At 43.5% G+C, this 17843-nt stretch overlaps 1 protein-coding gene across 3 annotated transcripts; it reads right to left on the reverse strand.

The window, feature by feature from the left end:
* Nucleotides 1-393: 393 nt before the first annotated feature.
* Nucleotides 394-16825, reverse strand: nek6 (NIMA-related kinase 6). 3 transcript variants are annotated; one of them, XM_034710266.1, is made up of 10 exons: nucleotides 14321-14380; nucleotides 7753-7853; nucleotides 7447-7587; nucleotides 6181-6243; nucleotides 5975-6085; nucleotides 5793-5901; nucleotides 5305-5412; nucleotides 5081-5175; nucleotides 3051-3164; nucleotides 394-2814 (listed from the first exon to the last, which is right to left on the reverse strand). In XM_034710266.1, the coding sequence occupies exons 1-10, from the start codon at nucleotides 14325-14327 to the stop codon at nucleotides 2704-2706; spliced, it is 960 nt and encodes a 319-aa protein (XP_034566157.1). In that variant the 5' UTR covers nucleotides 14328-14380; the 3' UTR covers nucleotides 394-2703. The 3 variants fall into 3 exon arrangements, with proteins under 3 accessions (XP_034566157.1, XP_034566158.1, XP_034566159.1); XM_034710267.1 differs by lacking the exon at nucleotides 14321-14380 and adding an exon at nucleotides 16521-16825 and having other exon boundaries at nucleotides 575-2814; XM_034710268.1 differs by lacking the exon at nucleotides 14321-14380 and adding an exon at nucleotides 9370-9609 and having other exon boundaries at nucleotides 1814-2814.
* Between the last annotated feature and the right edge of the window lie 1018 nt (nucleotides 16826-17843).

The following is a 17843-nucleotide window of genomic DNA, read 5'->3' on the forward strand; positions in this document are numbered from 1 at the left end:
TTAGCCATCATTGTTACTTGGTTGCACTGATAAAGTGAAGTGCTGTACATCTGTGGTTGCATTGTTCAATTAATTTGCCACCATTTTTAAGCATGTAGGAGATGATTTCTTGGATAGCCATAGACTGCATGTCTTCAATGTAGACTTCCACTGAGAGGAACATATTAGACTATTTATTAACTAAATTAGGAACTAAATTTAGACTGTCATACCAGCTTGATCATCACTGAAAATGTCCTGGAAATGTCCTGGAAAATGATCTCTGGAAAAGAGTGGGAACCCTGTTTTAAAAATACCTTACATTTATTTACACCTCGCATGATTTTTAAACCCTCATGAGAGCAGCTGAACTGTTCAGCTAAATGTTGCTTCAATAAAAGAATTACAAAAGAGTCAAAATAACATTTTATTCTCCTACAGTTGAACATCTCTACGTTTGATAACAAATGTAAAAGCAGGAGCACAAACAGTGACTCCACACAGACAGAGATATAACTTTTGATAAACATTAAAACTCAAGACTTTAAGAGAGCCGGATGAGGACATTTAATGAAAGATGATGTTTGTTATCTGAACAGTTTAAAATGTGTTTTATTAAAATATGAGCCGTTATTAAAACATGTTAATAAAATAATGTGCATCAAATCTGCTCCTTCACATCTTCTCCCTCAGACTTTCACAGCGTCTCATGTCTCTGCAGTTTACAGTTTCACAGTCACACAGGTCCAGATCTGTAAACACTGGATCCTGGTGTTTAAGATTTCATAACACAAAAACCCTCAACAACCAAAAAACCACCACCAAGGAACAAAGAGATCAGTGAGTGAGGACTCTGCAGACACTTCAGGGTTAAAAATCAATACAGGTATTTCTATAACGAGGGTTTCTTTACTCAATCAGGACATGTCTCTTTCTTATTCCACTACAAACACTGACATGATGCATAAAATATAAAAGTATAGACGACATAAAAAAGTTTAAAATTCAAAATATTCTGAGAGAACACGACAGACAGAAAGAAGACAAACAAACACTGAGACGCTGAGAGGTCAGAGACATGAGAGTCCAGAGAAACACAGAGAGGACAGGAGAGAGGGACTGTGATGATGATGATGATGATGATGATAATGATGAGAATTTAGACCTGTTATCTAAACCTTATATCTTCATCCTCCTGTCATAGAGCTCAAACAGAGCGAATATTTCTGCTGCATTTTTGCACCAAACCTCCGAAACCTGCAGAATAATTACTGAATAAGAAACATGATGATAAAAACTAAAGCAGCTGATAGACCATCAAACTGAGTCCAGATCCAGACTATCCTTCTCAGACCTGGTTTAGGAGCGTCCTCTGCTCTGTATTAGAGTTACAACAGGAGCTACAAGGACTCAGGTTCGATGCGTGTGAATAATAACAAAGGTTTCCCTCTAAGCTTTAATGATCCTCCTTTACCTGCAGCAGAAACAGAAATCACCTCTCATCCATCCTGACACCGTTATGTTTACAGCTCATGGTGCTGCCCCATAGTGGACATAAAAATACTACCAATAGTAATACCATTAATAATGAATAGCTGTCATCAAACTGAAACCTTAAACTGAAGAACAACAGCGCTCATGCTGGCTTCAACCAGTCAATATAGAAAGATGGACGACTGACAGCGCCACAAAAGTGTAGCTAAAACATTCAGAACTCCCCCTGCTGACTGTCTGCAGTATAGCTCATAAGCCCCGCCTCCTCCATGTGAACAGACGGGACAAGGGTCAAAGTGTAAAATCAAACACAGGTCAAATAAATGTTTGTCAAACATGGTTTCTGTCATTATAGTTAGTTCTTATCGTGCTGATTTATGTCTCAGTGTTCATGTTTCTGTTTACTTTGAATTAGTTATTGATTATATAAAAAGAGGGATAAAGCAGGACCAGTTTAGATCTGACTCTTCTTTAGAGTGTTGACTTTTCTCTCGGAATTCTGACATCAAAGACAGAATTCTAGAATGTTGTCTTTGATCTTAAATGCAGAATTCTAGAATGTTGTCTTTGATCTTAAATGCAGAATTGTAGAATGATCTTTGACTCTGAATGGGTAATATGTCAGCACTCATTTTGGGAGATATGTTAGCTTCACTTTTGTCCACCAGGAGGATATGGAGGCTTGTTGTCCATCTTTATATTCAGCCTGTAGCTTCAGACAGGAGGTATTTTTAAACCAGTTGTCTCACTGCAAACTGAAAGTAAACAAAGCAGCTGTCCCGTCTGTTAATAAGTTTCACTGATTGTCTTTGAGCCCAGAATGCTGCGTGTTATCTGATGATATAAAAGAAGTAAAAGATTATAATGATAGACGATAGGTGATAATAAGCTCTTTACCTGGCACACAGTGGGTTAAATGTGGAATGAACCCCTGTGCAGGTGAATATAAAAGAAGCTCTGCAGCCTCAGGTCACACCTTCAGAGCATGGGCTGCAGAGAGCAGAGATCTCCTCTCACATGAACAACTTCATAAACTCCTCCTCCAACGCTTCTTAAACCACCCATCCCTCCTCCTCTCCTCCTCCTCCACCTCTAAATCAGGGTCGGGATGTCCGAACATCACGGTCCACGTGTGCAAATTAGTCTGTCTATGGTTCCCTCCTGTCCAGGTGAGACCAGGCAGATCTGACTTTGGGTGTTTCAGGTCCTCGGACTGAGCTCCACCCGGTCTCAGGTGCTGGAGGTCCACATGTGCATCTGTTTGGCGATCTGCAGCACGAAGACGATGTCTGGGCGCTGGTCTGGATCCGGGCTGATGCACATGCTCACCAGCTCCCGCAGCTGTGGAGGCAGAACTTCATTAGCTTCAGAGATAAATGTGATGCTTTAAAATGTAAAGACCAACAATCCATACTCTCTGTCTGCAAATACAACTCAGATATTAAAAAAAATAAGAGCTCCCTTTCACTTAATCTGTACTACTGAGTCTACAAACTAAACCAGGGCACTTCAGACTCAAACGTCTCGTCGCTGGATTCATCTGTAGGAGAGAAGCTTCATCAGGATCCTGTTGTTACCTTCTCAGAGTGATGGTCCGGAGGGAGAGGAGGATAATCACATTTCTCGATCTTCTGACAGAGAGAGAGCAGGTTCATCTTGTCTCCGTAAAACGGACTCTGCAGAGCCGCCATCTGGACAAACAGAGAGACAGCGTGCATGAGAGGTTTTATTCAGAGAGGCAGAGAGGGATGAGTTAAACTTTAGACTGCAGAGGATCCTTTATCATGATGTCTCTGATCCCAGAGACGGAGCTGTTGGTAGAAAAGCTCTGTCACGTCAAGACCTAGGCCTTCTGATCCAGGAGGTCTTTAAAGGGACTGATGGGTCCTGCTCTGAGCTCCAGCTGAGCACAGACAGGTCCTGTTTGTTGTACGTGTTTTGGATTGTTTCTCAGACAGTCAGCATTTCGTGAGTTTAACAAACAGTCTCTAGTTTTATAAGCTGCTTTTTGCATTGCATGCTGGGAGAGGATGCTGACGGGCTCGACGGGATCATTACTCAGTGATAAATCAGTTAGCCTCTGATTGGATTATCCTGCTGCTCCCACAGTTCAGTCCTGATCAAATTAAAGCTTCATTTCTCAGCAGACAGCAGACAGAGTCACTGCGTGTGCACGTTAGAGGAGAGAAGCTGAGCGTGTTCAGAGTGAGAGGTGTGAATATAAAGGGTTAAAGATGTTCAGGTTATAAGAGATGCTGAAACATGATGCTGCTCAGTCAGGCCGTGTCAACAAAGACTCAGCGCTTCAATGAAACACAAGAAACCAGTCCAGAGGGAGGTTATCATGTCTTCAGATATTTAAAGTTTCTGTGTTCAGAGTCTGTAAACTGAGCCTGCACATCTCCTAAGCTCTGTGTTCAGATCTCCTCTTCAGACAAACTGAACCCGTCCATCGTCAGATTCGGCTCAGATGGTGTGAAATAAACGGTCTGTTTTACTCGAGGTGGTCAGACTCACATTGCAGTCTGCTGTCAGCCGGTCTAATCTCAGATTCTGGTCCTTAAAGTCAGACAGAGAGGAAACTGGAGGCCTGGGTGGAGGAGGAACATCCTGTGAGGCAGGAAGCAGGGAGCTTTCATTGTTTCTGTTTTTCTACTAAAACCAGCAGAAATGCAAAGACCACGACTTTACAAACGTTAGACCTCAGACCGGTCTACAGTCTGCAGAGAGAGAGAGAGAGAGAGAGAGAGAGAGAGACTCCACACTTTTACTGTGGAGCAAAGAGCAAAGGTGGGTGGAGACGATCCATACAGCAGCTCCTGATTTCTGCATCACGATATTCAAAAATTACTCTCATCATCTGAACAAAGTATTCATCTTTACTTTTGCAGAAATACTGGAAATAATCTAGAGTCTAATCTAATCTCAGCTGAGGAGATTCAAATCAGAGTTTCAGAAAGAGCTGTGATATCAATCTGATCAGCTGGAACTGTTTAAAATGTCTTCAGCGGTGCACACAGGTCACACCTGACTGACTCACAGGTGAAGTCTGTCAGGTGTTAATGATGAAGCCTTACAGCTGCAGAGAAGTAAAGACTGGAGAGAGACGGCAAACTGGATCTCATTAGATCAAACTGATCAAAACTAGCGGTCTAAGCGTGTGCCCCATGTAGAGGCTGTAGTCCTTGTCGTAGCCTTGTCATGGGCTCGACTCCCCGTCTCGATCATTTGCTGTACGTCTTCCCCCCGTGCTCCCAACACTTCCTGTCTTTCTGCAGCTGTCCTGTCCTTTAAAGGCAAAAATGCCCAAAAATATAACTTAAAGTAAAGAAAAGATGGATCTACGTGCTGATGCAATGCTCAGCATGTTGTTAAACGTTTAACATCATAATAATCTGTCCAGTTTGCTCCTGATGGTTCCTCCCTGAAGTAAAACAGCAGCTGTGAGAGATTCTGTGTTGAAACTCATCTCCATCCACGGCTGGACTTCACCTGTATGTTGGTGTTTGGGGTGTAATACACGTTTCAGCCACTGGGGTTCATTAAAAAGTGTGTTTTATCCACCTGTATCAGACACCTACGAACAGAGAAGGACTCATGATCTCACCTCGTACAGAAGGCACCCCAGAGACCAGATGTCAGACTTGAAGTTGTATCCGTTCTCATGGATCCTCTCAGGAGACATGTAGTACGGAGTCCCGACTGACACAGAGAGAAAGCAGATACAACCATCAGAGCTTAAAGGGTTAATGAAATAACACACACACACACACACACAAACACACACACGCGCGCACATACACACACACACATGACGGAGCCTTGTGTTACCTAGAGAGTGAGCTGCTGTCGTCTTAGAGCTGAAGAACCGTCCTAACCCCAGATCACCCAGCTTCACCTCCCCCGTCGCCGTGATGAACACGTTAGCCGGTTTGATGTCTGTATTGAACACACACACACACACACACACACACACACACACACACACACACAGACAGACAGACAGACAGACAGACAGACAGACAGACAGACAGACAGACAGACAGACAGACAGACAGACAGACAGACAGACAGACAGACACACACACACACACCACACACACACACCACACACACACACACACACACACACACACACACACACACACACACACACACACACACACACACACACACACACACACACACACACACACATTAATATCCTTTAAGAAACCAAAATATAAGGTGCAGGTTTTAAAGTGTGTGTCTGTGTGTGCGTGTGAGTGTGTGTGTGTGTGTTCAAGAGGGACGGGTGGAGGGAAGGTGTGTCCGTTTACCTCGGTGCATCACTCTGCGTGAGTGCATGTGCTCCAGAGCGCTGCAGAGCTGCACAAAGTACTTCCAGATTGTTCTCTCAGGGATGAGCCGCCGCTTCTTCTTAAAGTACTGAAACAAAGGAGAGGAGTGAGTGCGCTGAAACGCAGGAGAGGAGTGCAAGTGTTTTATGTTTCAAACTGACCTTGATCATCTGGGACAGATCTCCGGCGTCGGCGAGCTCCAGGACGATGTTTAGCTCGTTCTCTTCAATGAAGGAGTCGAGGTATTTGATCACGTTGGGATGATTGAGCTGCTGTAGAGGACAGAGAGGATCAGTGTGAGCAACACATCAGTGAGAGGTCATGATTTAAACAGAGCGGGACAGCGAGCACCTGAACGCCTCCTTACCTTGAGCAGGTCGATCTCTTTGATGCAGTCCTGACGAGCCTTAGAGTCCATCATCTCAAAGATCTGCAGATACAAATATAACCTTATTTACCTCCCAGTCGGTGTGAACTTCACCATCCTTTACAAACGCAGAGACTCAGAGGAGGTTTCACAAAAACAACAGAAACAGACACCAAACAGAAAATCAGCTCGGTTAAAGTTCACTGACTCTTCATCTTTAAATAATGTTCCAGAGTAACAAGGGACACGTGGGGAAAGTCTGTTTCTGTAACAATCTGTAAATCATGGCTATCAACAAATAAACACCTGCAAAGATCAGTGTTTTAATCTGTTTACATCATGTCTTCCTCCTCCTCCTCCTCCTCCTCCTCCTCCTCCTCCTCCTCCTCCTCCTCCTCCTGCTCCTCCTGCTCCTCCTCCTGCTCCTCCTCGTTGTGTTTAAGGATTTGAACTCAAAGATTCAGTCTCTGTGGAGGATCTGCAGCCTCTCATCACCCATGCAGAGATCTGAGGGGGGCGGGGCTGCTGTGATAATGAGGCACTGCTTTGATTGGCTGCCAGAGTGTTGTGCACTTGGATGCAGGGGCGGAAAAACACCAAAACAAACTTGGCGAGTGCTGCAGAAGACATGACCCAGAATCTGACCCTCAGCAGGAGGAGGCAGATGTCAACAGCATGTCTCTGAGGGACACGTTAGGATCTGAGTGTTCTTCCTACACTCCTGTCTTAAGAGTGAGACTTTCTGTGGTCGGCCTTCGTTGTTGAAGCGATCTAGAATAAACAAACAAATTAGCTCCAACTGTAGCCGCACTTTGTAGTCGAAAATAAAAAGCAGCCTCTGTTTCCTTCGTTCCTCATGTTTGGGGTCAGAAGATGTTTGATTCGCGTTCACCAAATGATTCATCAATAGAATCAGATCTGTGAGGCGCTAGCGTGTGGACGTAAACATGAGACCTGTGAGGACAGTCAGACCTGAGATCAGTTTTCAAATGAGACCAGAGAGCCGAGGGGAACTTTAGATGTTTGTACATGTTCATTCAGAAAGCTTTAGTCATATCTATAGTCTATAACATAATGATACTTTCAGTAAAGAGTAAAGTTACACAGTCATCTGTGAGTCTGAATGAAAATGTAAAAAGCTTTTAGTCGACACAGCTTCAGAGATGAAGAGAGAAGTGAAAGAGAAGAGCTTAGAAAGAAACCCAACACTTCTATAAATACAGCAAACAGACATCATGTTACCAGAGCAGACAGAGACTTCTGTACCTGGACTTTCTTCAGAGCCACCAGCTGACCCTCCAGCAGGTACCGGGCCTTGTACACCTCACTGAACTGACCCCGGCCGATCTTCTTCTCGATCTGGAAGTTTGCCATCGAGCAGCAGAACATACGGCCCGACATGTTCTTCTGGAGAACAACACAGAGAACATAAAGACTGATTTAATCTGCACAATAAAACATTGTGTGAATGTTTGTGATGTAAAACTGGACCGTCAGAATTCAGAGGAGGGAGAAGAAACCTGTAAGGTGTACCCTGTTCCCTGATAAAACCCTCAGCGGTCCTGGTCCTACCTGGTCGTCCTGAGCAGCAATCTTGTACAGGTTGTTCAGGTTGTCTATCGTCGGCTGGTTGTTGTTCTGAGCCTCCATGGTGACATCACAACCTCCGATTACTGCGACAGAAAACGACATAAAGATGAGTTCACGCGGCGCTCTGACTCTGAGCGCTCAGTGTCAGCAGACAGAGTCAGGACGCGTGTGGTCCACGTGTGTCTGAATCAGAGCAGGAAGCACGTGTGGCTGAATGAGACGCCTCATGTGTTCTCTGTGCCACCTGCCCGCTCTCTGCCACGCGTCTGCACCTTTCACAACCACCGAACATGGAAACTGTGAGCGTGAGAGGGTCGAGGGAAAATGCATGAGATGACATTTACAGCAGTTTCATTAATGAACACAATGAGGTCACCTGAATGTTGATGCCCACGTACACAAATACAGAAATCAAGTATGACAGGCCGTCTGAGTCGGTGAGGATGAAAGTTTAGACTTTAAAATAAAAAACTCATATTAAGTCAAATCCATGAGATAAAGGCTGAAGTAAACAGTCATGATAAAGAGATAAAAAGTCTAAATTATTAAAAAAAAAGTTAAAAAAATTAAGTTTTAATAATGAGGTTTAAACAATATTATGAATTAAAAGTTAAAAAGTAATTATTGTTAGATAAGACGTCATAATTAGAGATAAAAAGTTATGATTCTGACTTAAGTAAAAAAAATCATAGGATTAATAAGTTATGAGATAAAAAGTCATAAGTATCGAAAAAGATTATAGGCATGAAATAAAAGTCATAAATATTGAATTCAAAGTGATTAAAAGTCTTCTTTATGATGTAAAAATATAACAAATAATAATTATGGTGATAAAAAGTCAAAATTCTAACTTTAAAAAGTAATTTTTATTGTACTAGAATAATAATTTTAGATCAGTTAAATAGAGAAATTACTTGAAGATCTTTCAACTTGTATTTTTACTGACCATTTACTTTTTTTGTCATATTGTATGTCTTTTTTATTAATATTTAATTATCTGTTCCCTTACAGTCAGGGATGGTCTCTGCTCTGGAGACATTTCTTAGAGTGAGGGTAAACCTGAGGAACTCTCCGTAGAACGAGCTCCATGTTTCTAAATTACCTCCAGCATCTCTGACATTTCTCTCCTGACATTTCTGTGTTTACGATGGTCCCGTCGCCTTGGGCTCATGCTCACATGTGAGGAATGTGTTCAAAACTGTTCAGGGAATGACTGAGAAACCCCCGAGGACAAACTGAGACGCTCCTCTAAACTCAAAACTCAAAATGTTAAAGTCTAGAGTCTGAACAGAGAGGATTCGTTAAAGTTCACTGATCAACAAGAGAAGAGTCTCTGAGCTGGACTGAAAGAGGACCTTTATCCTGTGCTCTGATACAGCTTTTATAAACAAACGTGTTTCTTTGACTTCATTGTGAGAGCCGACATTTTTCACTTATATTACATATCAACACAACATGGGGCGCACCCCTCAACTCTCCCCGCTCACACAAGATACCAGTTCCAGTGTAAAGGCATTAAAAGTACAAACAATATGCCAACAATCAAAAAAAGGAAATTATCACAAAGTTCTGTCACTGAATGTGGAGTGGAGTCGTTACCTCTGCTGCACCTGCTCAGGTAAATAACCTGCGAGCACAAGATGATGCAGTCGACCACCTCTGAGGGACTTCAGGGCTCGCTGTGATCCTCAGTGTGTTTCTCTGATGGAGTCCTGTAGAGCAGCTGCAGCGTGTCTGGACTCCTCAAAGGTCTTCCTTAACAGAAACTAACCCGTGCATCGAGTGTTGAGTCACGCTGATAGAGGCTCCAGACTTCACTGGAAATAAAGATCCTTACAGTGAGATCTCTGAGGGTCGGTGAGCTGAGACCGTCTGGATCAGCTGAGCTCTGCGTCTCCTCTCTTCTTAGCAAACAGAGCCTCCCTCCCTGCAGAGACACCCATGACCTATTCTCCCCACAGTGAGCTGCTGAAATGTCTGAACTGGGTCAGACTTGCTCTCTGCCCCCCCCCCCCCCCTCAATGACTCAGCTCTGAGCATTCATGTGTTCACCTTCACCCCTCGGCTCCACGAACCAGGAAAATGTCAGAAATGCCAACTGGGCCCCCTGCCAGGACTCTGGTTTCAGCTCAGGAGCAGGCTGAGCATGGTAACGAGCTCTGCCGTTAAATCTCTGACCAGACTCATCGCCCTGCACGTCCTAGGTCTGCTGCTGGACTCCCAGACCTCCTCAGACTCCTGCTGGACTCACAGACCTCCTCCCGAGAACAAACAGCTGAGATTGATGTGTTTTTATGATTATGTGACCCGGCAGTCCTCCTCTCCACCTTCACACGGTCTCAGTCGGTATAATGTGAAATATATCTGAGCACAGAGCTCCGATTGAATCTCTCCAGACAGAGATCATAACTTTTAAAGAGCAGCCTCATAAAGAGCGGGGAAAGATCAACAGAGACCCTGAAGGATCACAGTCTGCGTGTGCTGCAGCCTGTAGGACGCTGTATCACTTAAAACATGCAAATAACCCAAATACCATCCTGTGACCGCTGAAAGCTAAATATCAACAAGAGTCCAGACTCTACTGATAAACTGAAGCCTCACAAAGAGAGCTCACACTGTTTATATCTCATGACTTGCTCTTTCTGTCTCATGTGATTCACCAATGTAAGAATCCAACTCCTGAAAAATGAAACCAATGTTTGTGTTTTTTGCTAAAACACGCCTTACTTTCTCTAACCGCAGGTTTTTACTCTCCCAGCTGTTACACATAAATGCATCATCTCACCACAGACAGTGTGAGGAGCAGGCGGGCCACAGCTCTGTGGGTCCACAGCACTGTGGATCACCCTCAGAGGCTCACAGATCACGGCCCAAGTCGTCACCAGCTTTTTTTTAGACCCCAACATATTCAGATGATGGAGTTGATTCACTTTGCATCGTCTCTATCCACCTGGTCGCTGTGAGAGTGGTTCATTATGGAGAGGATATAAAACTCTAAATATCTTCATCACATGCAAAAGATACAAACAGCAGAAACTGATTTTACATAAATACTAACTCTGTGCTCAGGGGTCTGTAAGTACGAGAAGTATTCTGGTCTCTGTTTGAAGTCTGAGTAGTATAGACCAATCAGGTGTCAGCAGGAAGAACAGTCTGCATGGAGAGCAAAGCAGGAGGAACACAATCCAGCGTGATGACTGCTCCCATGGTTGTTGATGTGAGGAGGATTCATTTCTCTCTATAAACAGATATCTGCATGAAGAGCGTCAATCAGCATTTAGATTTCCTGACCTCCTGGAACGCTGCATCAGAAATGATGAATCCCACCATCAGGGTGGGCAGCAGGTGTTCTAGAATTCTGACATCATAGACAGAATTCCAGAATTCTGTCTTTGATGTCAGAATTCTGAGAACAAATGGAACATTCCGTCAAGAAGGTCAGATCTAAAAAAAAACGTCAGTGTCTCTAATCCTCTTTCATAGACCTCCATTCAATAAACAAACATTGTAACAGTAGTTTTCTTCTCCTCTTGAGGACAGACCTGATAAAGCTTGACTTTTGACTTTTGACTAATCTGCATCATGATGTTGTTATTTCAGCAAACTTAAGACCCGTTAATTACAAGAACATCAGTTTTTGTTTCAGGTTCATACCGCTGAAGGAAGCCAGAGTGAAGCCTCTGTGGGACGCACTGTTTACAGTAAAACTGAGACTCAGCACAGACAGATGAATGGGTGTGATGAACATGGAAGTGTGATAATTGAACCAAGTCATCAGCGTCATTATCCGACTCTCATGTCATTTGCATCGATGTGGAAAAGCATCAGGGTGTTAGAATCCTGACTTCTGAGCAGCTGAGCGGCTGAGCAGCAGCTTTTGATAATGCGATCAGATAAGCAGCGTTATCAGTTTGGCCCTGCTGGCTCTCTGACGTCAGTCTTCACGGTATCCGGAGCTTTGCAGAATTTCCTCACTTCACTTCCATATTTACAAATTTCTTCAGAAGTGTTTACGTGAATACTTTCGTCACATGAGCCAAATGTGAAAGGTGGAAGCATTGGTCCATATCAGAAACCACAGATGTGTTATCTGAACTATGAAGGGTTAATGATTGTGAGAAGTTAGATATTAATGTTCTTTACGTGTGTGGTGTTTATTTCAATTCTCTGGCTTCACTTCCTCCTTTTTTGTTTAAATTCTGAATTAAAGCAGGAACATGAAGTGTCTGAAATCGAGAGTGTTTGATGTGTATCAATGTTTGTTTCTGAGCTTCAGTTACAGATAAAGCGTCCTCCTCCTCCTCGGTCTGGATGAAAGAGTTCTGAAGAATATCAGACGTTTCCTCAGAATCAGGAGGTGTTTGGTGTTTCTTCACACTACTGAAGAAAGTGTAACATCAATAAACTCTGAGTCACTCTGAGGTGTGAACTAACACTGAAACAGACCTTCTGCACAAAGCATGCTGTGACAGATTTCAGCCCCCTGCCATGGACGTCGGTCACATGACCTCTGCCTTTACAGATAACACACACTAACTACATTCCTGTGAGACACAGAGACCTCTGGAGCTGAGACCAGGAGCGACAGAGACCACTGACCGGACAACAAGACACACAAACAATAACCAACCGGACTGAAATAAACACAGGTTCAGAGCGGCCATCTTTAGATAATGGTTAAAGCTGCACACACAACCACACACACACACACACACACACACACACACACACACACACACACACACACACACACACACACACACACACACACACACACACACACACACACACACACACACACACACACACACACACACACACACACACACACAAAGCAGCAGCAGAACAGACCAGGAAACATTCAAACGTTCTTACTCATGAGCGAAACAGATTTCGGTGTTATTCGAGGTCGTAGCTCTCGCAGTCTTTGTCTCCTGCTCAGAGATAAGTCCACACAACGTAAGGACACACCTGGTGAGACCTCAGGTGTCATTCTCACTGGTTTGGCATGCAGAGTTATCGATTTACGAGAGAACACCAGAAACTTGATCTCCTGCTCCTCAGACGTGTTTCCTAACAGCCCCTCCAGGGTCCAAACACTCTCTGGGATTGAATAATCTCTGCTCTGAGGTGACATGAAGGATCAGTTCATGACGCAGTCACCTATGGGTCAGGTTTCACTGATGATGAAAGTCACGAGATGTGACTTTGTAAAGACTTTACACAAACAGACTCTTTGAACGACAGGAATATGATTATTTTGGAGATCTTAATTTCTTGTATTGAGTTTTAACATCTTATTTTACATCCAGTGTTTCCTCATTAAAATATCACGTACAGCAACTTCTTTTTTATTTCTTATTTTATTAATTTCCAAATTTCTAAATCTATATCCTTTTCTTAATTTGTTCTATTTTAAATTATTTTTATGTACAGCACTTTGTGTTACAGATATTGTATTAAAAGCGCTTTATAAATAAAAGTCTGATTGATTGATTGATTGATTGATTGATTGATTGATTGATTGATTGATTGAAGATGGGACTAACTTTTCCAACCTCCTGGTTTGATTCTCCCACGAGGCGTCCATCATGTGTGACACTGTGGATTTTGATATTTTAGTTGGATTGAATAAAAAATAAAAAAAGGAGTCTGTAATCTGAGACTACATAAAGAAGACGCTGCTTGAACCTTTCAGCACTAGATTTCTAAAAAACTTGCAGCAACAGGAAGAACTGACTCAGGACAAAAAGTCCCCTGAAAGTTTCCTCTTTGTGAAATATCTGCAGAATAAAAACAAGAGTGTTTGAAATCCTGTTTTCACACATTAAAACGCTCACCCTGTTAATGATGTATAAATGGAGTCTGACTCACACACAGACTCAGAGTTTAGATCATCACACTGAGTCAGATGCAGAGACGTGTTCCCCTCTCTGCAGCTCGTCCTGCAGCCTGACACTCGCTCTCTGCTCCTCATGGACTCAAGATCTGACATCTCTCAGGAGACCTCATGACGTCCTCTAATCCTGCCAGCCCTCCACTACCTGATCTCTGTTTACCTACACTCTCACAGTGTGGTCTCAGTTCCTGTTGACCCTGTGGTAAAAATGTTAATGTGGTCTCAGTGCATGTTGCCCCTTTGGTAAAAAACGTAGTGTGGTCTCAGGCTGGTCTTGAGAGTAGGGAAATAATGACAGTTAGCGGGCACAGATGTGAGAGCAGCCTGAATAGCTGCTGATCTCTACAAAGTCACTGAAACCAGAGGAGGTCGAGATAACAGACACAATGTTCAGTGTGGACTCAGTTACTGCTCGTGTTAAACAATCCTGGAGCAGAGGGAGCACACAGCACAGGTGTACTCTGCATCACATGGTTAATATGCTGTGGAGGTCAGAGGAGGTCAGACTGACGGTAACTCAGCTTCACTTCCCACAATGACAATACATTAAAGATATTACAATCCCATCCCAGATTATTGATAATCCAATCAACCCAAACGTTCTCTTAATCCGAATGAAACATGTATTTAAACGATGAGTCGTCTTCTTACCCTGCATACATGGACTCTCAGTCTCACAGCGCTCAGTCCTCTCTATCTGCAGCACGTTCAAACACTGAGTTCCTTGTTCTGGACTCTGAAATATCTTAGCAATTAGTCATCTCTCCACTTCCTTTTAAAGCTTTCAGATCAGTTTCATCTTTCGACATCACCCCAGACTGATCCCCGAGTGAATCATGTCCTTCACGGTCATTACTCATCCTGTCTGGGCTTTAGGTTATTAATTGATGAATGCAGGTTAAAGTGTGATATCCTCCTCACAGCAGGGTGCCGTGCTCTGAAACCATCAGATCAGTTTAATGTAAATAAACATCAATCTGTTCAGAGAGTCTGTTTTTTATTTTTAACATAATTTAATGTTTTAATGATCTGGTGATGTTAGACCCATCAAACCATGTTAAAGAGGATGTAACCATCCCCATCCTGCAGAAGAGTCTTAAACCTGCAACAGGGGGCGACTCCTCTGACTGTATCAGTCTATAGTAAATGTTCCTCCTCCTCCTCAGCTGATTGTATTACCTCAGTAAACATTTCTGCACTGAGATGTCTCTGACCTCTAACCTCCAGCATCTCGAAATAATGAAGACCTGATGATACTAACATCAGAGCAGCATGCATAGCTCCTCACAGAGGATGAGTCGTCCTGATGGAAACTGACCGGTCCTTCCTCAGTCCTCCTCAGTCCTCCTCAGTCCTCCTCAGTCCTCCTCAGTCCTCCTCAGTCCTCCTCAGTCCTCCTCAGTCCTCCTCAGTCCTCCTCAGTCCTCAGCTCTCTGTCACAGCTGACACGTGACTAATTTTAGACAGTTATGCGACCTTGTGTGCCCAGGCATCCTCATAACACGCAGCAAGCAGCCCTCCAACACGCCCACTACCAGCCGAGCCCCCCGACACACACACACACACACACACACATACACACACACACACACATACACACACACACACATACAGGCAGACCCCTCACCCTGCACCCTGCTGCTGCTGCATGTGATGCATGTCATGTTCACTTATACACACAAACACCTACATACCAGGGTCACACACACACACACACACACACACACACACACACACACACACACACACACACACACACACACACACACACACACACACACACACACAGACACACACACACACACACACACACACACACACTCAAATGAGGATATGTGTGTAATGTTATCATAGTTTATTGTCACAGTTTATCGACCTACAGCAGAAAGAGGGGAAAGCTGCGCTGAACGATGACTGTCGAGGACGTGTTCAGACTTTTATCACATTTTGGATGAAATAATTTGAATGAATTAAACAAGAAAAAAACTGACGGATGTACCGTCGCAATAACATCTGTTTTCACAGCCTGGTATTCTTTTAGAGTGTTTTTATTCCTAGATATAAATAAATAAAAAGTTAAATGTGATTATTCTGGATGTTTTTTGCTGTGAATGTTTGTGTTATTAATGTAGGGATTTGTTGTCAATTCCTTATCCCGCTTCCTTCCTTGGTGTTTTAAAATGTCATGTTAAAATTTATTTTTTCTCGTTGTTTGTTTGTTGTTGTTGTTGTTGTTGTCTGTGAGTCTCTCTGTTTTCAGGCTTCTAACCCAACGCTCCAGCAGAATAAAAAGAAGTTATCTGATTCATGATTTCAGGTTTTAAAGGTTGTTCCTCACTCCTCTCTGTGTTTATGCGTTCAGAGATAAAGAGTTAAAAAGCAGACAGATAACTTAGGGAGAGCAGAGGTTGGCAGTGTCTCCCTGTTTGAAACATTATATCCCACTTAGTGTGAATATTACCTCATGTTCAGCTCAGTGTCAAACAGCAGCAGAGCCTTACACTGAGACACATGCAGAAGAAACCTGAGAACAGCTGGAGGAGAGGTTCAGTTTGTTAAACCTACATGTGTGTGCTGACAGTTCACCTCTAACACTCAGCTGTTTATCTGAAAACACGTTTACAGGAGGACTCAGAGCTGCACCCTCGTGTCTGCAGGATACAGGGGAAATATCATTTCCATATGTCTCTGAGTCTGACCGAGGAGCCCAAACCTCCACACCTTCACATCGTGCCTCAGAGAGAGTACTCAGAACCACAGATACATGTCAACAGAGCTAAATCATGCACACTCTGCATGTCTTTGAACGCATCACAGAAAGTTCTTCACAATAAGAGCTTCAGGGTCTTACCCGCAGAGGAGTCCAGAGAGTGCAGAGAGTCCAGGACCCGTTTCCACAACTCACATCGGTCTGTGCTGTTGAGCAACTCCACACAGCGACACACTCACCCTCTCCCTCCCCCTGAGTCCCCCCTTCTCTCTCTCTCTCTCTCTCTCTCTCTCGCTCTCTCTCTCTCTCTCTCTCTCTCTCTCTCTGCGGTTTGCTGCCACGCAGGCTGAGTGGGTGAGAGAGAGTGAGAGAGGGTGAGAGAGCTAGAGAGAGGAGGGATACTTCAAAGAGAGAAAGCTCTGCGGAGTAATGTTGTGGAGAGGCTGAGACAAGTGTTTGTTGGAAAGTAGGTCAAACGTCACAGCTCTCTCTCTCTCTCTCTCTCTCTCTCTCTATCTCTCTCTCTCCCTCTCTCCTTCCTTACATGTGGGAGGGGTTGATGATTTTTTGATAAAACATGAGATGTGTGTGTGTGTACACATGTGACAGAAAGTATAAGTCCATCATGTTTTAAATTAATCCGACACAGAGAGGACTCAGAGCTAATGTGTCATAAACACAGAGTTCATCTCCTCTCTCTGACTGAAGATGAGTTTAAGGAGGTGGGGATGAATGTCTATGTCTTTCTCTTGAAGCACTCTGAACTCGTTTCTAACATTTGGTGGTTGTTGAAGGTTTTTCTACACATTGTTGTTGTTGTGACCCTGGTGGCCGTGAAGTGAACTGCAGCCTGTGCTCCCACTCTGAATAAACCCTCATACCAAGACCTTGCTGCTGTGTCCAGCTGTGTGGGAATATGAAATATGTCACATAAAGTCATATATGAACACATTATCCAACAAATGTTTGTCATTTCAGTGTTTCCTGACCGACCAGCAGATAAAAGGTTGTGAAAATCTCATTTCTGAATTATTAATTTTAACACCTGTAACCATTGCCAGGGGGTAGACGTCAGCTGAGGCGGTTAAAGCTGGGGTTGGTAGTCTGATTTAGATACACTTTTTGTTATACTGGTTAGAATGATCTTTATGTCCCGAAGGCAATCAATACATAATGTGTTCTTAAAAAAGAGTGAAAAAAAGCAGCTATCTACAGCTGGAGTAAACCTGGGAAAACATCAACCAATCCCTGCCATCAGGAGCCAAATTATGAAACCAATCAAATCCCGTCCTGCCGTTCTGCCCGCCTCCTGTGCTTACATTTCATGTTTCTTTGTGTTTTTAACTTTCACTATGATAATGTTTTGGTGTTTTCTTACCGCTGATTGAGACATGAGTTGATGTAGTGCAAAACACAAAAGATGTGCTGACGACCGGTTTTGAATCAGTCACGATCGTATGGTCA

The sequence above is a fragment of the Notolabrus celidotus genome, chromosome 19, assembly GCF_009762535.1.
Source record: "Notolabrus celidotus isolate fNotCel1 chromosome 19, fNotCel1.pri, whole genome shotgun sequence".
Lineage (NCBI taxonomy): Eukaryota > Metazoa > Chordata > Actinopteri > Labriformes > Labridae > Notolabrus > Notolabrus celidotus.